The sequence below is a fragment of the Ranitomeya variabilis genome, chromosome 4, assembly GCF_051348905.1.
Source record: "Ranitomeya variabilis isolate aRanVar5 chromosome 4, aRanVar5.hap1, whole genome shotgun sequence".
Classification (NCBI taxonomy): domain Eukaryota; kingdom Metazoa; phylum Chordata; class Amphibia; order Anura; family Dendrobatidae; genus Ranitomeya; species Ranitomeya variabilis.
In genome coordinates this window covers 634,531,529-634,546,886 of record NC_135235.1, presented here as the reverse complement: position 1 = coordinate 634,546,886, position 15,358 = coordinate 634,531,529, and the positions used below count along the sequence as shown (strand labels likewise).

Here is a 15,358-nt window from a genome sequence, read left to right as displayed (position 1 = left end):
ATGCCCTAACATGTTGATCCATGTTGATACATATAATTGCCTGTAAGTGCTGCTGTGAATATTGTTATTGTGCGATTTATCTGTGATAGTAATATTTCCTGCATTTAACCCTGTTTAGTGAATAAAGTAGAAGTAGATTGATGATCCGTCCTGTTGTCTCCGCTGCTGCATTCAGATCACCTGCTTTACATGAGAAACAAGTGGGAAATGTCTATGGCCGGTGGGCCCTAGAGGGGAAGAAAGATTTGCCTGGTGCTGAGCAGAGTTTCTCCCTCTCTCTATTCTGTAACCCTTTGGAGTTCTGCTTCCAGGACCTGTGATGATGTCACAGTCATGTGATCAGTCACATGGGGGAGGAGCAGGATGGGGGCTTGTAGGAAGTGAAGGGTTTTCCATGTAGGAAGCTGCGACATGTAAGAGCTGGAGGGAGAAGTCTGCACTGGTGAGTGGTAATGGGGGAGCAGGGACTGTGTGATAGAGGGGACAGGACTCAGTCCTGGGGGGCACCGGGACTCTGCACATTAGGGTACAGCCGGCTCCTCATGAAACTGAGAGCGAGGATGAGGTCTAATCGCCACACGATTACAGAGAGAAAACCCCATTACTTGTGGCCAAATATTCCTGTGTTCCAGGACACAACATAAACAATATTAAGGTTAAATTAAAAGGGAACCCTAACTTTAGCCCAACCCTAACCCTAGCCTCAACCCTAACCCTAGCCCCAACCCTAACATTAGCCCAACTCTAACCCTAGTGGAAAAATGGAAATGAATAATTTTTTTTTTATTTTATTATTTTTACCTAACGAGTGGGGTGATAAATGGGGGGTTGGATTTACTATTATTTTAATTTTGATCACTGTGATAGGGTCTGTCAGTGATCAAAATGAATCAATAGGAAAAAATTACTTTTGTTGCCTGGTGCCGGCTGACAGATCTCGGCGGGTTCACTGCGTATGTGCTCACGATTTTCTGCTGCAGGAAGATGCCGGTGGGCCGGGGAACTTCATGGGGGGTTGCAAGGACCCCAGAGGTACTGGGGGGATCAGGGACCCTCACTTCTCTCTCCTCTGATGTGCAATCACATCAAAGGAGAGAGAAATTAAATAGGAAATTGGACTTTTTTAATGCGGGCGCCGTTATTCCATTAAGGCCGTGATCACACACAGCGAGATACGGCCGAATCTCGCAGGTTAAAACCAAGCTCTGGCACCGGCACTCCACAGCAGAGTGTGCGGCCACACAGCAACACATGGAGCAGCAAGCTCCGCCCTGGAGTGCCGGTGCCAGAGCTTGTTTTTAACCTGCGAGACTCGGCCGTATCTCGCTGTAGTGTGACTCCGGCCTAATAATGGCGATTGCAACACTGGGGTAGGTAAAAACCAACCCAAATCATGTTCTCTAGGGTCTGAGCTACCGCTGGTAGCTGAAACCCTGGAGAAATTCTGACTCTGGGGGGCGCTATACACTTATTTATCGTGCCCTTAAAAAGCGGCGCTGAGGCATAAGTACCCTTAACTGCCGTTGTTAAAAGGCGTATCGACGGTTGTTAAGGTGTTAATTGTCCATTTGTTATGCCGTCTGCTTTTTTTGTGTATGTATTTGTGTTTTTTCAGATATAGAGATGAGCGGACCTGTGGATGTTCAAAAGGAAGCAAAATAGGTGTAAGAGCAGGACAATTGATCTGCTAACAAATGTGGATAGGAAAATTATTTAAAATGACAGAATAAAACAAATAAATGACAATAATCTTACAGAAGGAGGCGGTCCAAGTGGAGGAGGACGTGGAGATAGACGTGACATTGTAGGTGGAAGAGGAGGTAGCCAACTCTGTTCATTCTATTTGCCTAAAAAAAAAATGTGGTATAGTATAACAGTGGCTGGGTCCTTCTGATCTACTTCTCAGTTTATCCAAAATTATGCACAAGTCCTGTGGGGTCCACACCTGGTTCATTTTAATGAAAGTGAGCTTGCCTATGTTTGCTGTGGACAGGCGGATGCACCTGTCTGTGATCACACACTCCGCTGTGCTAAACATGCATTCTGACACCTCCAAGACGTTAAGAGCAAGCTTAGGCCATGTGTCCAATTTTGAGACCCAGAAGTTAAATGGTGCAGACCCATCGCTCTGTACGTGGAGATGTGTAGACACGTAGTCTCCCACCATTTTGTTGAAGCGCGGCCTCCTGCTAACACGGTCTGTATCAGTTGTTGGTGGTGGGTGTTGTGGCCTTGCTGAGGAAGGTTTTCCACATTTCGGCCATGCTAACTCTCCCAACCTGTTAACGTTGGCCCAGCGCGCTTGCGACTTCCTTGTCCTCTGCCTTGTTGTTCCACTGAGCCCCCACTGTCAGGTGGGAATGCCATCAGTAGTACATCTACCAGTGTGCACTTGTATTCCTGCATTTTCAGATCCCACTCTAGTAACAAAAGTAAGGATGGCACGTTGTCTTTGTAGCGGGGATCAAGCAGGGTGGCCACCCATTAATCAGCACGGGTAACAATCCGGGACACTCTGCGGTCGTTGCCCACGCACAGCAGCATATATTGGCTCTTGTGTGCTAGTCTGCCCAGATGTAACATCAAGCTATACTTGGAGGGAGATGTATCGTCTAAGTCTTTTGTATCCCCCAGCCCATGCCCGTGAGCTGCTTTGAGGGCACCCCGCTGTGAATACGGTCCCTACTCCTCGAAAACTGTCCCCTGACTGGACAGTTGTGTACCTGGCTGCTGTTGGAACAGGAACCCATCCTCCAAGCCATGTGTGGACAATTGGCCTGATCTTTGTGTGAATGTTCCCTGTCTCTCCTCCTCTTCCTCCTGTGCCACAACCTCATCCATCATAGTCTGAAGTGGTTTTTCAAGCAGGCATTGAAGTAGGATAGTAACACTGATGATCAACGCTGGTCATCTTGAAGGAGTACTCAAAGCAGTGCAACACGGCACTTCTTGAATGAAGGCCCACTAGGTGCTGGTCAAGTGGTGTGGTTTCACAGAGCGACTCACCCATGCATGCTACAGCTGAAACTCCACTATTGCCGGCTGCTTCTCACAAAGTCTCTTCAGCATGTGGCAGATGGAGATCCACTTTCTGGGTACGTCGCACATGAGGCGGTGAGCAAGAAGGCAGACATTGCACTGCAGTGCGGACAGACGAGCAACAGCAGAGTGAGATCGCAGAAAGAGCACAAAGATGACCCAGCCAGGACTTTCAGCAGCAGCGCTGACATATCAAGGTAATTTTTAAGGAAGATCTGCACAATCAAAGTCAGCACGTGCGCCAGGCAAGGGATGTGCGTCAAATTAGCTAGGCCCAGAGCTACTATGAGAGTTTGCCCATTATGGTACAGCACCAGGCTGGGCTTGAAGTTCAGCAGCATCTACATGTTCGGACCTTACCACTCGCCCAGGGTTGTTCGGGCCTACAAAATTATGCAGAACATCCTCTTGCCTGCGTGCACCAGAGGAATACGTTTCATTTGGGCACTTATCAAGCACAGAATGAACATGTCCGCTCCCTGCAGCAGCTACAACACCACCACAAGCAGCACCATGGCCACGTCCGCTATTTGATTTTTTTTTCTACCCCAAAAAAGTGCACAGTAAAGAAGAGAAAGTGCCCAGCAGATTATTAAACTGTTAGGGTATTCTGCACCTGGCTGTTGGGGCGCCCTGCACCAGGCTGTTGGGGCCTCCGCATCAGGCTGTTAGGGCCCCGTGCATTAAGCTGTTAGGGCTCCCTGCATAAGAATGATAGGGCCCCCAGCACCAGGCTGTTGGGGTACTCCGCACCAGACTGTTAGGAAACCCAGAACCAGGCTCATAGTAAACTGGCAGCGTTTATACAGACATGGCTGTAATAACTCCGGAAGTGCCCACAACCTAAAATATTGTTGATTAGCTGTGCTGCAGCCTTTTAACAAACTTTATTCTGCACCGAACAGTTGCACCGAACAGTAAAACGGACTTGCCTAAAAAAGTGTGTGTTCAAAGTTTGGCACCAGACAATAGGTGTCCGGCACGAACTTTACAGTTTGGGTTCACGCATCCCTATTCAGACACTATATTATACCATGCCTAATGAAGAGACCTTAGAAGTCGTGAAAGCTTGCTTTGTAACAATATTTTATTTTTGATAGCTATTAAAAGGTATCATAACTATAAACTTATTATTGTTTTTCCCACTGAGAGCAATCTTTTTTGTAATACTTTTTACATACAGACCACAATGATCTCAGTTTTTCTGTATGTTATTGCTGATCTCTCTATTTATTCCATTATTAATTCTATATCTCTTGTTATTGTTTATTTAATTATTCAATCTCATCCTTCCCCTCACTCCATCTTTTTTTTTTTTTGTTTCCAATCCCACTTTACTACCTGTACTGGGAACAAAAGGGTCAGTACTGCAAAATGGTGCATAAATAGTAAGAAAGTAGTAATTGTTAAATATACTTATTTCGGTATATATATATATATATATATATATATATATATATATATATATATATACATATATAATTACCTTGTAATGTCTTCACATCCTGCTTCATCTAGATGTGTCTGGATCCCAGAATTCCAAGCAGCGGAAGTTCACCGACCTCCATTTTGGGACACCCAAGTGATGTGTGTCTCAATATGGAAACTGCTGGTGGTACCAGCCTCTTGCGCAGTACCACCAGCGAAACACCATCACACCACACACACAGTTACTGTATACGCCATACGCAACACATACACAAACACACACTGTATATGCCATACGCTCCACACACATACAGGCTGTATACTCCGTACGCACCACACACACACACACTGTATACGCTGTAAGCAGCCTCTTGGGCAGGGGAGGAAGCAAAAGACAATACTGACATTACAGCAGGGAACCACAGAGGATTTCTTTTGTCATGTAAAATATTTCACTGACTTTTTAAACAATATTTTACCTCACAAAATGTATCCTCTGCGATCTCCTGCTGTAATGTCAGTATTGTCTTTTGCTCCCTCCCCTGCCCAGGAGCTGTGGTATGTTCTCTGCAGACAATTATTAAAATGAACTTTCATTCGTGGGAAAACCCCTTTAAAAAGCAAATATCAATGCCAACATGGCTCCTCCTAAAAAGTACGCCAATGACAATGAAAGGAAAGCAGCAAAGGCACAACGTCGAAGACAACAGGCAAATGAGACTTTTGAAGAGCAACAGCATCGCTGGGACAAAAACAATGCATATAAGCATAGGCATCAAGCACATGAGTCCCCTGAGAGAAAGCGCACAGGGGTGAGAGAGACAGCACAGGGGGTAGACAGCTCAAACGGGACAGCACATGAGGGGAGAACACAGCACAGGAAGGAGAGAGACAGCAGATGAAAGAGATAGCATATGGGATAGACAGGTCAAAGTAGAGAGCACAGACGGGAGAAGTCAGCACATGGGGAAAGAGTGAGTGGATAGGTGGGTGAGCACATGGGGGGAGAGATTCTCAATGCTGCAAAGCCTGCCCCCATTGCGACATTACTGCCCTCACAATACCATAGCATCGGGCCTCCATCTAGTTTATTTATATATGACTTCTTACCAGATGTGATGCTCCAAGGAATATGTCACAATAATTCTTTAAAACAAAAAATAGGTGAAGTAGTTACAATGAGATTGTCCATAATTAGCTGATTAAATTTCAGGCTGTTCCCCCATCTTTCCCGGGATCCTGAATGGTAGTTTCCATCTATCTCCACAGCAAGCGGAGCACTTGTCATCTGTTGAATGTAGCATTTTCTAATGAATGAAGTGATTGAAGAGCCACCTCTCCCTACATCACTTGGTTTATATACTGTATATACATGTCTCACATAGCACATGTTTCTGTATGTCCTACCATCTACCCTAAGCTATGTGTACAGAAATAACCTAAATGTCATGTCAGCAAACTTTCCATGAGAGTGACGCAGTGTACCAATACAGAGTTAAGAGTAAAAATGAATACCCATAATTAATATCTAACAGTAATAAATGGGTTAATTAAGAGCATCAAAATTGAGCATGTAATAGAAATAATAGGTAACTGTGGAACATCTGATATACGAAAAAACCTACAATAATTGTGTACAGAGAAGGTACAAAATTGCTATATATGATTGTATAGAAATAGTAGATAAAAGTAGTTTAAAAATAGGGGAAACACTAGAGAGTGACAAACACAGCAGGACGGGGCCATGACTGGATGTAGTGATCATGTGACGCCGGTAACAGCTCTGAAGATATCTTACATGGGATATTTATGATGTTACATTGTCATCTTCTCCCCATTCAGGTCCCTACAATATCGGATCCTCTCAGTGGAGATCTTCTATATAAGAACATTTTCCTGATTGTCCCATCAAGGATGGATAGGGACAGGGACAAGATGGCGGAGAGGATATTACACCTCATGCTAAAGATCCTCTTCCAGCTTACTGGAGAGGTGAGAGATTCTGATGACGGCACATTATATCATTCTTATCTATGGGAATAAGAGATTGACAGAACTGGAGAGGTGAGGACTCTGGATATGTCTGTAGTGAGATTTTTTTAATGTGTCTCCATAACCAGGATTACACAGTAGTGAAGAAGACCTCTAGTGAGCGCTGTCAGGCCCCTGTGTCTGAGGGATGGGGAAGACCCCTGAGCCCAATCACGGGGCCTCCACCTCACCATCTGGTACATGAGGACATCAATGACCAGAAGATTCTAGAACTCACCTACAAGATGATTGAGTTGCTCACTGGAGAGGTGACACTGCTGGGAATGCTGGGACATTATACAGTAACGCTATGAAGGGATCGGGGGATGACTGTATCATTCTATGTGTCAGGTTCCTTTAAGGTGTCAGGATGTCGCCGTCTATTTCTCCATGGAGGAGTGGGAGTATGTAGAAGGACACAAAGATCTGTACAAGGACGTCATGATGGAAGTTCCCCAGCCCCTCACATCACCAGGTAATATACGGGACTAAATACACACGGCCTATAATTATCTGTATGTAAAGAATGAAATCAGTCCCTGTATGTGTTTCCTCCAGTTCTATCCAGTAAGAAGACAACACCAAAGAGGTATCCCCACCCTCTTCTTCTACTTGACTGTAAACAAGAAGATCCCAATGTTAATCAAGATTATCAGGTAGGTGGAGAGAAGGTATCATGAGATCTTCCATATGATGTGTAGAAGGCTGTGAAGGTCTTAAGCTCAGTCTTGTTTTATCCACCAGTATAAGGGAAGAGTCAGAGGTATAACTCGGATGGGGATTGCATCACAATACTCGAACTCGCCGGTGGCCCTCCCAACCCAAGCATGACAGCATGTATTTTTATGAAACTGTCATGCTTGGAGTCCACACCTAATATCATGCCTCAGGTGCCAGCAATAGCACAACCTCTATCTACAGTGCCCCGCATTGGAAATACACTACAGCTACAGTCTATTGTATATATAGTAAATCACTGGAACTTTCACTAGTAACTTCCCCTGCCCAACTGCAGGGCTGACCCTCTGTAACTCTCCCGTGCCCATCTGCAGGGCTGACCCTCTGTAACTTTCACCTGCCCAGCTGCAGGGCCGACCCTCTGTAACTCTCTCATGCCCAGTTGCAGCGCTGACCCTCTGTAACCCATTTGCCCAGCTGCAGGGCTGACCATCTATAACTGTCCCCTGCCCAGCTGCAGGGCTGACCCTCTGTAACTCCCCCCTGCCCAGCTCAGGGCTGACCCTCTGCAACTTTCCCCTGCTCAGTTGCAGGGCTGACCTCTGTAACTCTCCCCTGCCCAGCTGCAGAACTGACCCTCTGTAACTCTCCCCTGCCCAGCTGCAGGGCTTACCCTCTGTAACTTTCCCCTGCCTAACTGCAGGGCTGACCCTCTGTAACTCCCCTGCCCAGTCCATAACTATCACATAAAAGTGACTACAATAAACCATGGCATTAGTCATATAGTTACAGTACTTTTCATCAGGGTCCTGTAATAACAATCTATCCTACAGCATCACAAATATACCTTTATGTCATACAGAAACTATAATTAGGAGTTGCCAGGGTCATTCATTCCTTTACACTAGGAATATGACAGTGAGTTTTACTTGTTCACAGTCCTCAGATCTTAACTCTGTAAAGCATCTCTGGGACAAGGTGGAATTGGTTGTTCAGAGCATCTCAGTACCTCCATCTAATTTGTGTCAACTACAAGAACCTATCCTGTTGGCATGGGCCAGTATTCCTGGGGAGCAATCTTATCACCGTGTGCAATCTATGACGTAGTTAATATCTGAGGTTCTGAAGTGCAAAGAAGATCCTATGTGTTACTATATGGGTGTCTCTAGCAATGTGGCCATCATTCAGTGTATGTTTTATATCTGGTGGAGATGACAGGATAAAGCTGATCATAGACATTAGATGTTGTCTAGATCTTCTCAAATGTCTTTATCTGTTAGTGACTTTTACAATATTTATTTCAGGGTGAAGATGTGCCCCATATTAATACTACTGAGAGATATGTGAGAGGTGATGAGCGGTGTAAGGAGGAGATTTCTACAGATAACCGCACAGGTAAGTAGTGACCATTAAATGCAGAGAAGTCACAGGTTCTAATCAGTCCCTGCCTTGTAGAGTAACTTTAGATATTTTGATTTTTTTGTGTGTGTTTAATGAAACTTTTGATGTGGATGTAGGGATTGATTCACTCTGGGGACTGTTCTTTTTTTATTTTTACAATGTGCGAAGAACTATCACACAGGTACAGTGCCTTGCAAAAGTATTCGGCTCCCTGGAACTTTTCAACCTTTTCCCATATATCATGCTTCAAACATAAAGATACCAAAAGTAAATTTTTGGTGAAGAATCAACAACAAGTGGAACACAAATGTGAAGTTGAACGAAATTTATTGGTTATTTTAAATTTTTGTGGAAATTCAAAAACTGAAAAGTGGGGCGTCCAATATTATTCAGCAACTTTACTTTCGATGCAGCAAATTCACTCCAGAAGTTCATTGTGGATCTCTGAATGATCCAATGTTGTCCTAAATGCCTAATGATGATAAATTTAATCCACCTGCGTGTAATCAAGTCTCCGTATAAATGCACCTGCTCTGTGATAGTTTCACGGTTCTGTTTGAAGCACAGAGAGCATCATGAAGACCAAGGAACACAACAGGCAGGTTCGAGATACTGTTGTGGAGAAGTTTAAAGCCGGATTTGGATACAAAATGATTATCAAAACTTTAAACATCCCAAGGAGCACTGCGCAAGCGATCATATTGAAATGGAAGGAGTATCATACCACTGCGAATCTACCAAGACCCGGCCGTCCCTCTAAACTTTCATCTCAAATAAGGAGAAGACTGATCAGAGATGCAGCCAAGAGGCCCATGATCACTCTGGATGAACTGCAGAGATCTACAGCTGAGGTGAGACAGTCTGTCCATAGGACAACAATCAGTTGTACACTGCACAAATCTGGCCTTTATGGAAGAGTGGCAAGAAGAATGCCATTTCTAAAAGATATCCATAAAAAGTGTTGTTTAAAGTTTGCAACAAGCCACCTGGGAGTCACACCAAACATGTAGAAGAAGGTGCTCTGGTCAGATGAAACCAAAATCGAACTTTTTGGCAACAATGCCAAATGATATGTTTGGCGTAAAGGCAACACAGCTTCCCAACTGGCAAATATGGTGGTGGCAGCATCATAGTTTGGGCCTGCTTTTCTTCAGCAGGGACAGGGAAGATGGTTAAAATTGATGGGAAGATGGATGGAGCCAAATACAGGACCATTCTTCAAGAAAACCTGTTGGAGTCTGCAAAAGACCTGAGACTGGGACGGAAATTTTTCTTTCAACAAGAAAATGTTCCCAAACATACAGTATACCCAAGTCTTTTTCACACATGCTGTTGCTTAGTTGTATTCCTTCAATTCTGTAGATGTAATTTTTGTTTTTCTTGACAAGATGTAGAATCTTGCATTTCTCCCTGTTAAATACCATTCTATTAGTTGATGCCCATTGTTCAAGCTTATCTAGATCCTTCTGAATCCTTTCTCTGTCTTCTCTAGTGTTAACTATCCCTCCTAGCTTTTTATCCTGTGGAAATTGATTAGTTTACCTTCAGTTCCCTTATCTAGATCATTTATAAAAATGTTGAACAATACTGGGACAAGGACAGAGACTTGTGGTACCACACTTGAAACATTCTTTCAATTGGATGTGCAACCATTTTTTATCACTCTATGAGTACGATCAGTGAGCCAATGATCTAGGACTTTTTGCTTGCACTTTATAGGTCTCAGGTTCTTTTGTGTTGACATTATTACGTCTGGCACTAGATGATAAGTCCACTTGCTACTCAAAGGCTCTCTCGACCGCCTGGTACCTTTTCACCAGGCCCACCTGGTCATCGGCATTCTGGGGATCTCCCTTGGGAACCCAGGACTCCATCAGCCTTGGAAGGGAGAGTATAAGCCTGTCTATGAGGACCCTCTCCACCATTTGCATTGTGGAGCAAAATTCTGGTTGCAACCACTTTAGAACCGGGTCTAGGAGGTTGAATATTTGGGACCGGGGAGTTTTATCACTGTGATAGGCTCAGCGGTGAACCCGTTGAGTCCTTACAGTCTATCAATCCTAAGTGTGCTAAGATCTCTATTTTTAACATGGCGTACTATTTTGCACCCTGCAAAGCCAGGTCAAAATAGGCCTTCTGCAGTTACCCCGTTGGCTAAGGCGCTAGAACCTCCGCCCACTGCTCCATAGACAATTTCTCCAGTTCCGCCACACTTCTGAAAACTGTCAAGAACGCCTCGACATCATTACCTTAACTTGGGAGTGGGGAGGTTGCTGTCCCATTAATTGCTTCAGCTAGTAGTTCTGCTGCCTGTTCTGCTGCTGGTGAAGCTGGAGATTAGCCTGCACAAGTTTATCAGCTACTCCATATTGTCTGCTTTTGCAGTCACTTTTCCCAAGACTTGCGGTTTCCCCGCAGCAGACACATGTGCCCCTCGTGATTTGTGCCCCTTATGATTCGTTCTTGTGCTTTTTCACAACTGTAAAGTTTCTACTCACTTGGCTGTGCTTGAGGTAGGCACAGGAAGCGGTTTAGGTAAAACGTCCAGGTTGGTTTAAGACTCCATAATCTATTTCTTTATTAAGCTTTGCTTATATAGCGCTATCATATTCCGCAGCGCTTTACATACATCGTCATCGCTGTCCCTAATGGGGCTCACAATCACTAAATTCCCTATCGGTATGACTTTGGAGTGCAGGAGAAAACCATAGTACCTGAAGGAAACCCACGCACACACGGTGAGAACATGCAAACTCCTTGCAGATATTGTCCTTGGTGGGATTTGATGCCACAAGGAAAGGAAATAAATGGCCTTTCAGTGAAGGCAAAACAAAGTAAACAGTTAAAATAACTGCACTTTAGTGATAGTTTAGGACCCTCAGACGGGATAGCATCCATGATACCCAGAGGTGTACATAGAAATCATGTGGCCACATAGCAGAAGTTCAAATATCCCCCCCCCCAAAAAAAAAAATAAATAAATAAATAATTGTCACAGAAGATCATATCTCACAACTTTCCAGCTTTGACATAGTAATTTTCCTCCTGCTGTCCTAGATTCCTTTCTCATTGCCCTAATAAAGTATGATGCCAACAAAAGTACCCCCAAATACAGTATTATACCCCCATGGTGAAGTGACGCGCGTGTGGTTATTCTATTTCATATCGGTGATCTCTTACGCCTGTGAGTCGCCCGCCAGGGCAGTGGGCTACTCGGTACCGGGTCCCGTCGCAATTAAAGGGGTGGTCACGGTGGCAGCGACCCTGTACGTGCCCCTGGGTGCACAAGTAAAAGGGGAAGGTCATTAAAGGGAGTTGTAATAAAGTTTGTGTTCATGACGCCACCTGTGGTTCTTGGTCAGAGGGGACCGGCGCTGCTTAAAGGGGTCCTCTGGGGTGATGTTACTGCAGCAAAGATGGTAACGCATCCCACAGGTGAAGCGGGGTCCCCAGGGCTCCCGGTGTGCAGGGCAGGGATAGTGTATGTCAGCAAATAAATAGAGGACACAGAGTTGTGACGTCGTTACCTGTTTACTGGTTGTAATCAGCCGTAATCCAGGGTACCAGCAACAGGTGGTGATATGGTCCGGCCGGCCTGGAGGCAAAGGTGAATCACTCTCCCAGGTGAAGTCCGTAAGCCTTCCTACATGCACTCGTATGCGAGGTCCTTGCTGCCTGTGGCTTCCGTACAAAGTCCTCTCTCTCCTGTCCTGGGACAGTTACCCGTATGGTGGGCACTGTGAGCCTTTTTATAGGTCTCTATCACGACCCGGGCTCTTAATATACTGCTGCACCTTCAGGTGTGGGTGCGGGCAAATTACATAAATTCCTATGCCCTCCAGTTCTGCCGTGTGACCTGGAGTACAACACAGCCTCAGGCTCCCGGTGCCCAGTTCCTGCGCTTCAACCCAGAGGGTGCCCGGTCACAGTTCCCCTCCAAGCTCTTTCCTGCTCCTATGCTCTGTTCCTCTGATGCTCACTGACATGCAACCCTTCAGGTTTTCTTCCGTTCCTGGAGCTGCAGCTCACACGTGGCTGCAAGGCCCCACTGTCTCTGCTCTCAGTCCTCACTCTTCCTCTGTCTGTTCCAGACTAATTAACTCCTCCTCCAGAACAGAATACTTAAAACTGGGGAAGCTCCCCTGAATCCGGGTTCAGACCTCCCCCTTCTGGCATGGATTCAGAATATGTTGCATGTAGGTGCTTACCTGATAAAAGAAATCCTCCTTGCCTCCAAGCATGATATCGCTGTAACAACTAGTTACCTGGAGTGTTACACTGACATTTAATTTTTTCATTTATTAAAAATATAGCGTGTGCTCCTGTGTATTTTTCATAACCAGCAGAGGTAAAGCCGACGGCTGATGGTAACATTCTAGGAAGGAGCCAATAGCCATAAAGATTTACAGGTTATTAACATTAGCTCACAGCTCATTATTTTGCCTTTCTTGGCTAGTTTACAAGGTGACCCAGAAAAAATTGACATATGATCACCTTAAAAATTGTAATCAGCAAAGCTAAACAAACAGCTTTGGGCTGATATTAATAGCCTAGGAAAGGGCCATGGTTAATGAACCCCTCACAGACTAAAAACATTAACTCTCAGCGGTCCAAGAAATGGCACATCAATAAGATGCGATTTATATGTTCCTGCTAGTGTGTAACCGGCTTCCAGATAGAGCAGTCGGATCAGCTTATGGATTACGACGGAAAGGGGAGGAATAGGGTGGTTTATTATTTTTTCATGTTAATGAAAAATAATAAAATCATTTTTTTATTCTTGTCAGATGACTGTACCAGGAGCTCAGAGGGACGTCTGATACTCTCAGATTTTTCAGCAGATAATCTTGGTATCACACTCGATACATGTGAAGAACATGTCATTATACCAGATACACCTCAAGATCTCATCAGAAAAAATCTGTCATCTGATCCTTTTCAACAGGTCCTTTTTTCTGCTTCATCAAAGACAAATATGCAAAACAAAAGTCACAGAAGGGCTGTTGAACATGAAATAGCTTATACAGGGGAGAAACCATTTTCATGTTCAGAATGTGGAAAATGTTTTACACACAAATCATGGCTCATAAAACATCAGATAGTACACACAGGGGAGAAATCATTTTCATGTTCAGAATGTGGGAAATGTTTTACATACAAATCAAATTTTGTTATACATCAGAGAATTCACACAGGGGAGAAACCATTTTCATGTTCAGAATGTGGGAAATGTTTTAATCAGAAAACAAATCTTATTACACATCTGAAAACTCACTCAGGAAAGTAGCCATTTTCTTTTTTTTTTTTCAAATTCAAACTTTTTTTTAATTTCATAATAGCACAATAGAACAATAAACTGAAAATCAAAGCCTGAAAGGAAGAACAGAAAAAAATAATATATGGACTTCACTGCATAAAGAATGAAAGCATATGAATAAAGAGAGATAATCATGGTACAAATATCATGAAACTGATGTAGTGTATGAATAAGCAAGATGCTGCAAGGATGGGGACTAAGGAGAAGAAAAAGAAATATCAAAGGGATCAATGGATAGTCATCACTTTACAGGGTAGATTGGATTACAATCAGGGTGTAAGGATATCGATTGACTCTGCCTAAAGAAAAGCTGAAAGAATTAAACTGGAGTGTAAGTTGGTTTACATTCACATTGACGTCTGTTAACACATGGTAAAGTTTTAATACTACAGGATATAACTGTCTCTATTGGGATCACCTTTAGAGATGAGCGAATATTTCAATGTTTGGTTCGGCTCATGATCGCCAAATTTGCAATATTCGCCAATTTAATCGTCAATTAAATAAAAAAACAAAAGCTGGTGTTTCCTATTAGTTGACATCTGATGCCGCTAATAACAGTGAGAGCAGGAGCCGTGGATAAGAGTATTCATCAGCCTCCCCTGCGTTGTAAATAATTTAAAAAAAAAACCTGCCTGGGTTCCCCTGCATTTTTGATAACCAGCCAGGCAAAACTCAGAGCTGGGGGCTGCAACCCTCAGCTGTCAGCTTCAGCAAAGTTGGTTATCAAGAATAGAGGGGTCCCCACGCCGTATTTTTAATTATTTAAATAAACAATTACAATTTTTTTTTTTTAAAGAGTGGGGTCCACTCCATTGACACCTATCCATTACTAATCCTATAGTTATATGATAAATAAAGACACAGTCAGAATAAAGTCCTTTATTAGAAATAAAAAAATCACAGATTTCCATTTTATTTAAAAATAACAAACACAGTTATACTCGCCTAACGCCCTCGTTCTCCTGAAATAAAACTAAAATAAAAAAACAGCAATATACCATACCTGTCTGTCATTCTTTCCCATTCCGTAATCCATGTCTGGGGGATTAATAGTTTTCAACCTGGATGGTGCCAAGATGCGACCGTTCAGGCTGAGAACCACTAGGGAGTGAACTTCTACGAGCGAAGCCTCAGTGACCGGTGGTGAAGTTATCGAGGTTACGTCCGGTCACTGAGGCTGTGTTCCCAGCCAGGCTGAACTTCTGACCTCAGTGAGATCCCCACTAGCACCATGGAAAAAAGTCACTGAGTTCAAGCTCAGTGGCTTCACAGCAGATCACTGTTTTTCTTCTTTCTATCGATCTATGTAATATATGTACACATATGTATATATGTGAATGTGTCACTGACATCTGTATATATATATATACATACTATATACCGCATATACTCGAGCCGATCCAAGTATAATCCAAGACTCCTAATTTTGTCACAAACAACTGGGAAAACTTAATGACTCGA

General features: G+C 43.7%; 1 protein-coding gene across 1 annotated transcript; it reads left to right on the top strand.

Moving 5' to 3' along the window:
- The first annotated feature begins 377 nt into the window (after positions 1–377).
- On the top strand, positions 378–14,895 carry LOC143767311 (gastrula zinc finger protein XlCGF66.1-like). The gene is made up of 7 exons (XM_077255550.1): positions 378–413; positions 6,310–6,459; positions 6,588–6,767; positions 6,850–6,973; positions 7,057–7,154; positions 8,481–8,571; positions 13,365–14,895. The coding sequence occupies exons 2-7, from the start codon at positions 6,382–6,384 to the stop codon at positions 13,862–13,864; spliced, it is 1,071 nt and encodes a 356-aa protein (XP_077111665.1). The 5' UTR covers positions 378–413; positions 6,310–6,381; the 3' UTR covers positions 13,865–14,895.
- The last annotated feature ends 463 nt before the right edge of the window (positions 14,896–15,358 follow it).

Excerpts from the sequence above, each read along its gene's own strand:
- LOC143767311 (XM_077255550.1), top strand. The coding sequence starts at position 6,382 with ATGGATAGGGACAGGGACAAGATGGCGGAGAGGATATTACACCTCATG. Across the intron at positions 6,768-6,849 it reads TTGAGTTGCTCACTGGAGAG|GTTCCTTTAAGGTGTCAGGA; the intron begins GTGACACTGCTG and ends TCTATGTGTCAG. Across the intron at positions 8,572-13,364 it reads TTCTACAGATAACCGCACAG|ATGACTGTACCAGGAGCTCA; the intron begins GTAAGTAGTGAC and ends TATTCTTGTCAG.